This window comes from Callorhinus ursinus, unplaced genomic scaffold (assembly GCF_003265705.2).
Source record: "Callorhinus ursinus isolate GAN/ISIS: 27379988/994484 unplaced genomic scaffold, GSC_fseal_2.0 scaffold34, whole genome shotgun sequence".
In the NCBI taxonomy this organism is placed as follows: domain Eukaryota; kingdom Metazoa; phylum Chordata; class Mammalia; order Carnivora; family Otariidae; genus Callorhinus; species Callorhinus ursinus.
Window position 1 is genome coordinate 3,286,832 of NW_027397096.1, and position 9,844 is coordinate 3,296,675.

Sequence of the window (9,844 nt, forward strand, 5' to 3'; positions counted from 1 at the left end):
TGCCAACAGGTGGTGCAGAGTTGGAAGGAACCTGACCCAGCCCTCTTCATTGTACAGCTCAGAGAACTGCAAAACTGGGGTGATTGAGTCAGGGCCAGAACTCCAGTTTTCTAATTATTCCAAGCATCCTTTCCTTTGTGCCATAAAAACTAACCCTCAGTATCAGCATTGATGAGATAAAGTGGCACTATTCTTCAAGAGGAAACAAAAATGCATGGTGCTGAATAGCATGGACCCAGATGCCGGACCACTGGATAAAAGTTGCAGTTCCACCAACTACCAGTTGAGTGATGGGTAAACTACTTAATCTCTATGTGCCTTAGTTTCCTCACCTATAAAACAGGGATACTAAGAATAGCTATCACAGAAGGCTGTTATCAGAATGAACTTAATATGTGTAAAGTTGTGACCTATTGTTATTAAGGAGCCACTGAACAACTCAGCTCTTTCCCTCCTAATCACGTGCCTGGAATCTTTAGGTAAAAGGGAGAGTCATCTACCCTTATGGCCCTCTGTACCATGAATTATTTCTGGAGTACCTGTAAGTTTCTGATTCTGTTCCCCTACAAGCCACTGGATACTTGGACTCCTCTTGAGAAGGAGCCTTGGGTGGGCCATTGGGGTTCCCAAGCACCTTCCCTCCTCTTAACCCCCGATGCTAATCTCTGCCCTCCAGAAGGCTGTTCCATTGATTCCCAGGTGTGCCCTGGAGAATAGGAGGTAATAACTGGCCTCATGCTGCCTCCAGGGCCTTATGATCCAAAGCACGAAATCTAGGCAGTGGGTGGGTGCTGGATGTACAGCAGCTTCAGGGACTAGTTGTTCTTCACTGGCTGTATTTTGATCAGGTTTGTTTTTATTTTCTCCTTAACCTTGATCAATACTCAGATCCCTGGGTCCCAGGGGGAGTGGGGGGGGGAGCGGCTGGGACTTGTTTGGAACACAATTGTGCACCAATTTAAACAAGTCCCAGAAGAATTCATTAGGAATTAGGCTGGGCAACTAAAATTTGATTGCTGTGGCGCCCAAGTGGCTCAGCTGGTTAAGCGTCTGACTTCAGCACAAGTCATGATCTCAGGGTCCTGGGATGGAACCCTGCAACAGGCTCCCCTCTCAGTGGGGAGTCTGCTTCTCCCTCTGCCTCTCTGTCCCTCCCCCGTCCCCGCCCCCCCTCATGCTCGCGTTCTCTCTAAGTCTTTTTTAAAAATAAATAAAATTTGATTGCCAAAGGCCTGTGGCAGCTGCTTCTCCTTGAACCTGGTGTTCCCACGGGGTCAAGGTGGATTCATTCCCCCACCTAGTCTTTAGTCTGCTTTCTGCCCTGCTCCATGGAATCCTCTCTAACTTGATGAAATGCCTAGTTATAGTGCCAACGTTTTAGGTTCTCAAGTGGTCGCTATAGCCATTAATAACAATAAACGACATTCAGAGCCCCCTGTCGGGTACCCTCGAGCTGCCCTGGGCGAGTCTAGGCCCTCATCCAAGGGCTGGGGAGACTCCCTCGAAGCATCTTCCGGGACCTCTCCCCAGGAGGGTCTGGACGTGCAGTCCCGCAGCCTGGGGCCGCCGGCCTGGACAGGCTAATTTGGGAGTGCGTTTGCGGCAGGAATGCGGCGCGAAGGCACCTGATCTTGCGCGGCTGCCGGCTCTCCCTCTCCGCGCCCAGCCTGGGTCTGGGAACCTGGGTCTGCCCAGCCCACCCGGGAGGTACGGAGGGCGGGGAAGGAGTGCGCACAAGCCGCGCGTACACACTCAATTACTTTTGACAGTTTTCTGAGCCCGGCGGGCTGGCGGAGCGGAACCGGCCGCGCTCGACTTTCCCGCCGCTGGAGGGGCGGGGCAGCTCTGGCCCCGCCCCCAACGTAGGCCCCGCCCCCGCAGGTTGATGGCAGCGGCAGCTGGGACTGCAGCGACGCCGGGCCCCGGAGAGCCGCAAGCAGCGGCCCGAGCGCGCAGAGGAACACCCGGGCCCCAGACGCCGCGGACACCCGGAGAGGCAGTTCCGGCACCCTGACTCCCTCGGCCCCCAGGGCACCCCTAGCCCCCTCAGCAGAGGAGTCGCAGAGTGAGCGCCCCTCGGCCCACTCAGGACCAGGTACACCCCCCCCCACATCCCACGCCGCCACCGCAGCCGCCGCAGCGGGCGGGGTCTCTCGAGGGGGCAAAGATCTGCGCCCCATCCCCCACGCCGCCAAATTCGGTCCCGGGCGGGGCGGACTCGGTGTCTATATTTGGCCGGACAGCGGCCCGCGCGCCTTGCACGGCCCCGTCACCTCGTCTCCTAAGAACGCAGTGCGGGGGCAGGAGGCCGGAGGAGGGTGCGGGGAGGCCCGGGCCTCAGGCCTGGGGCCGCAGAAGCGGCGTGAAGGGCACAGGGATGCCCGGGGCTAGGGAGGGGCAGGAGTCGGTGGATAGGGCTTTGGAAAAGCTCGGTGAGTCCCCTGGGGAAGAGCATAGCACAGACCCTGGCTGAAGAAAAGGCACTTCACCCTCCCCACTCCTGCAAATCTGGCCCTCGCGGAGGGAGGGGGGACGGTGAGGACCCCACCCCAGGAGAGTTCAGCAGGAAAGGGGACCCATAGGAGAAGCCGGACCATGGTTAGGACCATGTGAAGAGAGGAGTGGAAAGAGGAGAGATCCACCTTACACTGCGTCCCCCAACAGGATGGGAGGAAATTGATGAAAACAGTAGCAGGACAGACTCGGTTAGCTGGCAGGAGGAACTTCTCCTTGGCAAAATTTTAGACAAAGACAAGAGCCCATCTGCCCGAACTATGTTAGAGATGCAGAGTTCGGGATCTTGGGGGGCTCCAGTCTTAGCCCCATAGCTGGCCTTGAGCCAAGATCCCAGGACCAAGGCCTCTGATTCTGGACAAGGTGCAGCTGGGAGAGAAACCATTTCCTGAAGAGATGCTCATCCAAGGCTGGCAGCAGGAGGGCAGCCTGGCATTGAGGCTCCTCCCCAAACCACTTCAACTTCCAGGAAGCTTTCAGGCGCAGTCAAACTCTGCTGTTCCCTGCATGGGTCTCAAAGGAGAAGTCAGGCCCCAAATCCTAGCCCCTTGAAATTTTAAGCAGCACTTCATAGGTGGCAAAGACCTTTCCCTTTGCCATTCTTTGATCACCTGGAAGAAAGCTCCCTGTTCTAGGACCTGACTCATAGCCAGATAACCCTTCTCACTTGCCACCCCCTCCCTGCTCTTCCTTCCTCCCACAGCTCACAGGACTAAGGACGAAAGGCACTCCTGGGCACTGAGATCCTCCATTTCTACCCACCGCCATGAGCCGGCGTGTGGTTCGGCAGAGCAAGTTCCGCCATGTGTTTGGGCAGGCGGCAAAGGCTGACCAGTCCTACGAGGACATCCGTGTGTCCAAGGTCACATGGGACAGCTCCTTCTGTGCCGTCAACCCCAAATTCCTGGCCATTATTGTGGAGGCTGGAGGTGGAGGTGCCTTCATTGTCCTGCCTCTGGCCAAGGTGAGGGATGAGGGGAAGAAAGCAGGTGGGAAGACACTGGCTGTGGCCGCTGGGGACCCCTCCTTCATTCAGGAGGGCTTTTTGTGTCCATTGGCGGCTCCCTGTTCCCTAAGCCCTTGGGGACCAAGTCGGAGGCTCCCTCACCCTGCCCAGACCAGTAGCAGCACGGTGGGCTGCACCCACGCATAGCCCGTCCCCTTCTCCAAGCAGCAGCCTCTTGCCAGCAGGGACCAGAAGGGTGTTATGGAGATAGTTATGGGAAGCAGGGGAGCCAGGGCCTGACCCAGATTCTGTTCCTGACTTGCCCAATGCCACGCCCCCTCATGATCTTTCTCCCCCAGTGCACGGTGACCATTTGATTAAATCACACCCCAGAGCAGCACACTGAGGAAAGGGTCAAGCTCTTTCCAAAGAGTCCTGGTCACCTCCCCACTATGGTTCTTACAGTGAGATAGAATGAGAACAAAGGGCAGGGGGACATCACACATAAGGCCAGAGCCCTCTCCACCCCAGGATAGGGGCCGGGCAGTTACCACCCCCTTTGCTGAGGAACCTCAAACCCCTTGGAAATCTCCACCCCCCAGGATGGCCACCTCAAGTCATGACCTTGATCTGGTCCCTACACCTTGCTAAGGGAGACCCCGCAGGTGGCAGGGTCAGGAAGAGGCCTGACAATAGCCAGTGACTCATTCCGGGACAATGCAGACATCGTCCAAGGACACCATCTCCGGGGCTCAAATTTCAACTGGAGCCACCTCCTCACCCAGTACAACGGCCATTCCAGTGCCACACGGCCACCCCTCTCCCCTACTGATGCCAGCCCCTGCGAACGTCTCAGAGCCCCCCCCATAAAAAGCCTGTAAAGACCAAAAGTAGGTGAGCCCCAGCTCAGGTTGGGGGACAGCAAGCACCAGGAGTGCCTGCTGCTGGTGGTTCCAAGGTCAAGCCAGTGACAAGGGAGAGATCTGCCAAGGGCGGCTGGGAAAGGGCTGTTGGCCACTGCATTGCATATTACCTCCCCTTGACCTCTTCTACCAGGGGCTTCCTATAGACAGTCTAGCTGGGGGACGGGCCCAACAACAGTCTCCTCCAAGGAGGTGTTTTTGCAAGAGCACTGGACTGAGAGTTCAGGTCTTGGCTCCACCGGTAGCTTGCTGTGTGTCCTTGGCTAAGCCATTACCTCTCTGAGTCTGATTCCCTGATATTAAATGGCTTCAACTCTGTCTGCCTCCAGTGGAGTACAGGAATAGTTGGATGGGGTTGGAGGTGCAGAAAGGGGTTCGCAAAGAGAAAAGAGGTGATAGAGTATTGAGATGTAAACAGGTCACTGCCCACCCCCCAAAAGCACACAGGAAAGTGACACTGGAGCTCCCTCTCTGACCCCTCCAGACAGGACGCGTGGATAAGAACTACCCACTGGTCACTGGGCACACTGCTCCTGTGCTGGACATCGACTGGTGCCCACACAATGACAACGTCATTGCCAGTGCCTCAGACGACACCACGGTCATGGTAGGAACCAGGTGGATGCTGCGGGGCAGCTGGGCAGGGGGAGGGGGGGAGGGCTGCCTCACCTGCGCTAGGGAAGGTGGTAAAAGAGGTGCTGGGTCCCAGGGCCCTGCCCTGCCCTGCCCAGCTCCCAGGCTATATTTAGCCACATGCCCACCCCCTCCCAGGATGCACTTCTTAGGACTAATTATAGCCATGGCCAACTTGAGGCCTGAAGAGCAAGGGGCAGTACTCTGCAGTCAGTCTCCTGGCTGGGGTGTCTAGAGAGGTCCCTGGAGAGCGGGCAGTGTCCCTCCTGGCTCCCAGCTGCTTCTGCCCTGGGCAGGCATCATTACATCTTGCCCTGCATTTGACCCTTACCACTCAAGAGAGCCAGTAGGGGTGGGGGTGGAGGGCAAAGTTGGGGAGGCGTAGAGGGACAAAGCAGTCTCCTCATCACCCCGACCCTACGCCTTTTCTCCCCTCCCAGGTGTGGCAGATTCCAGACTACACCCCTATGCGCAACATTACGGAACCCATCCTGACACTTGAGGGCCACTCCAAACGTGTGGGCATCCTCTGCTGGCACCCCACTGCCCGGAATGTCCTGCTCAGTGCAGGTCTGGGGGCAGAGGGAGGGGTCCCTCCTGTAGATGGGGCCGCGTGGGGGGTGGGGGCAAAGGCAGGACCCAAGTAACGGTGACGGGCTGCTCCGGGCAGGTGGTGACAATGTGATCCTCATCTGGAATGTGGGCACTGGGGAGGTGCTCCTGAGTCTAGACGACATGCACCCGGACGTCATCCACAGCGTGTGTTGGAACAGCAACGGTAGCCGGCTAGCCACCACCTGCAAGGACAAGACCCTGCGCATTATCGACCCCCGCAAGGGCGAGGTGGTGGCGGTGAGTGGCTGGCTTGGCCATCCCCCAGCCCCTACCCTAGGGACCAACTGTCAGGCCCCTGTGCCCTTAATCCTCTGAGTCCCTAGTGCCGGCTCTCGCCTCCCCCACCCCAACCTGAGGCAGTCCCGCCCTTCCCCCTCCCCCCCCCCAGATGCCGGGGAAAGGTTCCCTCCGTTCCCCGGCATCTGAGAAGCTCCGAGCAGTGCTCTTCGAGTTGTAATTGAGCAGGGGAGACGCTGCAAGCTCTGTCCTTCCACCAGAACCTGCATGACACATCCCGGACCCCTCTCCTCTCGGCCGGCACCCAGCGCCATCTTCCAGGGTCTGGGGCCCGACACTGGCTCTCCGGCGGGCCCCTTTCTGCCCGAGTCGACCCGCTGGGCGAAGAGGGGGTGGGGAGAGGGGGCCACCCCCGCGCCTTGTTAGTCCTAGCTCGGTGCCCCGGGAGGGCGGCGGCACCCGCGTCGGCAGCCTGACTCGGACGCGGGGTGCGGGGGCGCGGGGCACGTGCATGTCTGCGCCGTGTGCGCGCGGCGGGCGCTCTAACCCACTAACCCCGCGAGCAGGAGCGAGCCCGGCCTCACGAGGGCGCCCGCCCGCTGCGGGCCGTCTTCACTGCGGACGGGAAGCTGCTCAGCACCGGCTTCAGCAGGATGAGTGAGCGGCAAGTCGCGCTCTGGGACCCGGTAGGCCAGGCCGCGCTGGCCGCGCGCGCTCGCTCCTTCGCTGGCCCAGCCCGGAGCGCCCTCCCAGGCCGTGGCCGGTGCCCGAGAAGGCGGAAGCGGAGCGGGGAGCTCCCGTCTGGGAAAAGCCTCGCTGCGACCCCGGGGAGCCGGCCGACTTCCCCTGCTCTAGGGATCAGCCTCTGAGGGCGCTTCAGGGCTCGGGACCTGCCGAGAGGCGCGCGCCTCCCGCTCTCTCCGGGCGCAGACGCTCTCCAGGCCTGGGGCCAAACCGGGTCCCCCCACGCCCCCCCCGGAAGCTGAGTAGTTAGGCCCCCTTTTGTCTCCAACCCCCCCCGCTCCCCCACCCCCACCCGCCTCTCTCCCCCGCCAAAGTCAGCAAGCTGGTTGCTCGTCCCTCCAGGCTCCCTAGGGCAGGCAGCTGGATGACGCCTCTCCCTGTCTCCCCCTCCCCCCAGGAGAGGTTTGCGGCCCACGAGGGAATGAGGCCCATGCGGGCCGTCTTCACGCGCCAGGGTCATATCTTCACCACGGGCTTCACCCGCATGAGCCAGCGAGAGCTGGGCCTGTGGGACCCGGTAACGCAGCTGGAAGCTTGGGGTGTGTGCCCCGGGGACTGGCATCACGGGAGAGGGGCCAGGCGCCCCCCCCCCGCAGGGCATGCCCACCTGGACTGGGCTGGAGGCTGCTGCCCCCTTTGCAGCGCCCGCCATCCCCACACCCACCCCTCTGCCCAGTTTTGCTGCGTCGCCTGAAGGAGCCCACGCCGGCACCCCCACCTGGTGATGCCGAGTCCCTGGGGGTGGTTTGCGGTGACTGCATGCGGCGGCGCAGGGGCTATTTGTGCGGGGCACTGGGGGTGATGGGCCCATGGGAGGGACCGGCGGCTCGGTTCACCAAAGCCGCCTTGGGAACGCACGGGGTTTGCAGCGGGTAGGAAGTGTAAAGGGGCTTCAGGGGATCCAGCAGTGGCACGGTGGCCGGGACAGGGCTGGTCACGCCTCCTGTGCTCGGGCAGAACAACTTCGAGGAGCCAGTGGCACTGCAGGAGATGGACACGAGCAACGGGGTCCTACTGCCCTTCTACGACCCGGACTCCAGCATCGTCTACCTTTGCGGCAAGGTGCTTGGGGCCGGCAGGGCAGTACAGGGGCTGGGTAGAGATGTCGAGGGCCCCGCCTGGGAGCGTCTCTGAAGCGACTGGTTTTGCAGGGCGACAGCAGCATTCGGTACTTTGAGATTACCGACGAACCACCTTTCGTGCATTACCTGAACACGTTCAGCAGCAAGGAACCTCAGAGAGGCATGGGTTTCATGCCCAAGCGGGGGCTGGACGTCAGCAAGTGTGAGATCGCCCGGTCAGCAGCCTTCGCCCTGCTCGCTTGCATGTCTGTCCCCACTTGCCATCGGGGAAGACACAGGGGCTTCTCGCCTCGTGTAATCTTTGGGAAGGAGTGAGGGTATTTTGTGGGGGGGGGGGGAAGGAGTGTAAAACAGGCTTGTTTCGGTGCCAGCCCCAGCGTTAACATTCTCTAAACTTCACTTTCCTCATCTGTCATCAAAACGATGATAAACACGCCATCAGAGATGTTTTACCAGTTGGACCAATAATGTGTTTTGAAGTGCAGTGCATGGTAGCGGCTCAGCAAGTGTTGGTCTCCAACCTATTGGTCCCAGGCAGAAAAGGGGGTGGGAGCCGGCGGGGGTGCTGAACCCCGCTCCCTCCCTTATAGGTTCTACAAGTTGCACGAAAGAAAATGTGAGCCCATCATCATGACTGTGCCCCGCAAGGTGAGGGGGCGCGGAGAGGGCTCCGAGGCGGAAGGCAACGGAGCAGGCCCGGCCCTCTGCGAACACTAGTCTTCCTGTCCCCCGAACCCCCGCAGTCAGACCTGTTCCAGGATGACCTATACCCAGATACTCCCGGCCCCGAGCCAGCCCTAGAAGCGGACGAGTGGCTGTCTGGCCAGGATGCCGAACCCCTGCTCATCTCGCTGAGGGACGGTTACGTGCCTCCGAAGCACCGCGAGCTCCGGGTCACCAAGCGCAATATTCTGGACGTGCGCCCTCCCGCCGGCCCCCGCCGCAGCCAGTCGGCCAGCGACGCCCCCTTGACGGTAAGATCCGGCTCCGCTCCACCCCGGCCCAGTCTACACATCCCCCACCCCACCCCCCTTCCTGACACAGCCTCTTCTGTCCTCCGCGCCCCAGCAGCAGCACACTCTGGAGACGCTGCTGGAGGAGATCAAGGCCCTTCGCGAGCAGGTGCAGGCCCAGGAGCAGCGCATCACGGCCCTGGAGAACATGCTGTGCGAGCTGGTGGACGGCACGGACTAGTGCGGCGCGCGGGGTGCAGCTCCGAGCCTGGGGGTGGGGGGAGGCGGGGGGCGAAGCCGGGCTGGGAGCAGGACTTGGCCCCGCCCCGGCCTTTGGTCCGGAGTGCCGGACCCCGCCTCTCCCGGCTGGGGCCGGGGGCGGGACTGGGAAGGGAACTCCTTGCCCTCGCGGGAGGCCTGGACAAACCGAGCGTCGCGGAGACTCGCGTCTGCCTGGCACCCGCCTGGCCACTTGCCTCGTCCGGGACTCAGCAGGAGCTGGCCTTGGGAGGCCCGGGGTGACGGGGACCTCAGCAATGGTGCTGCACGGCGAGGCGGGGTCCCTTCTGTCTCCCGCCCAGGGCAGGGGAAGTGCTTAGTATTAGCGCTGTTCTTGGGGGTGTCGGGGAGCTTGGGCTTGAGCTCGAAGGGGTGGCGATGCGACGGGTCTCGCCAGACCGACTGGGGAAAGTTACAACGCTTGTCCCTCTAATCAGCTCACTTGATTCCGCTACCCGAAGTGGTAAACCGGATGGGCGTCCCCCGAGTTCCACAGACATACACAGCCCCTTGGCCGAAGAGCCGAGCCCCCCGGTTACACCCTGCCGGCTATGGCGGGGGGCTGGCTCCCTTTTTTTCACCCGCAGGGGAGAGGGCGGCTTCCTCACTGCAGCCCCGCCGGAGAACTAACCAGAAAACTAGCATGGAAGCAGGTTCACATCCCTCTTCCCGCCCACCCCCCAACGGCCCCCAGCCCTGTGCTGTGGCTTTGGCTCTAGAAGGAAAACAAGACTCACTGAATGAAATATTTTACTACGTGCTCGGTGTGTGCCTCCTGCATGCCTGGGGGTGAGGGGGCCAAGACCCCCCGGCCTCTGCAAATGCTGTACCCCACCCCGGGTTTGTGGGGTTGCTGACATGCTCAGGACCCACCGGGCATTCTTTTACCTCAGAGCCCTCCCCACACTGAGGTTCAGA

General features: G+C 61.0%; 1 protein-coding gene across 5 annotated transcripts; it reads left to right on the forward strand.

Annotated features, from left to right (window-relative positions):
* Positions 1-1,875: 1,875 nt before the first annotated feature.
* CORO6 (coronin 6) lies at positions 1,876-9,720 on the forward strand. 5 transcript variants are annotated; one of them, XM_073879341.1, is made up of 12 exons: positions 1,876-2,095; positions 3,218-3,478; positions 4,868-4,990; positions 5,457-5,586; positions 5,687-5,868; positions 6,435-6,554; positions 7,010-7,129; positions 7,570-7,674; positions 7,764-7,909; positions 8,285-8,342; positions 8,438-8,668; positions 8,763-9,720. In XM_073879341.1, exons 2-12 carry the CDS (start codon positions 3,281-3,283, stop codon positions 8,886-8,888), a joined length of 1,539 nt encoding a protein of 512 aa, XP_073735442.1. In that variant the 5' UTR covers positions 1,876-2,095; positions 3,218-3,280; the 3' UTR covers positions 8,889-9,720. The 5 variants fall into 5 exon arrangements, with proteins under 5 accessions (XP_073735442.1, XP_073735443.1, XP_025707360.1 ...); XM_073879342.1 differs by having other exon boundaries at positions 8,766-9,720; XM_025851575.2 differs by lacking the exon at positions 6,435-6,554.
* Positions 9,721-9,844: the final 124 nt, after the last annotated feature.

Coding starts and splice junctions, on each gene's coding strand:
- CORO6 (XM_073879341.1), top strand. CDS start 3,281: ATGAGCCGGCGTGTGGTTCGGCAGAGCAAGTTCCGCCATGTGTTTGGG. Junction 4,991..5,456: donor CAGACGACACCACGGTCATG/GTAGGAACCAGG, acceptor CTCCCCTCCCAG/GTGTGGCAGATTCCAGACTA. Junction 8,669..8,762: donor CCAGCGACGCCCCCTTGACG/GTAAGATCCGGC, acceptor TCCGCGCCCCAG/CAGCAGCACACTCTGGAGAC.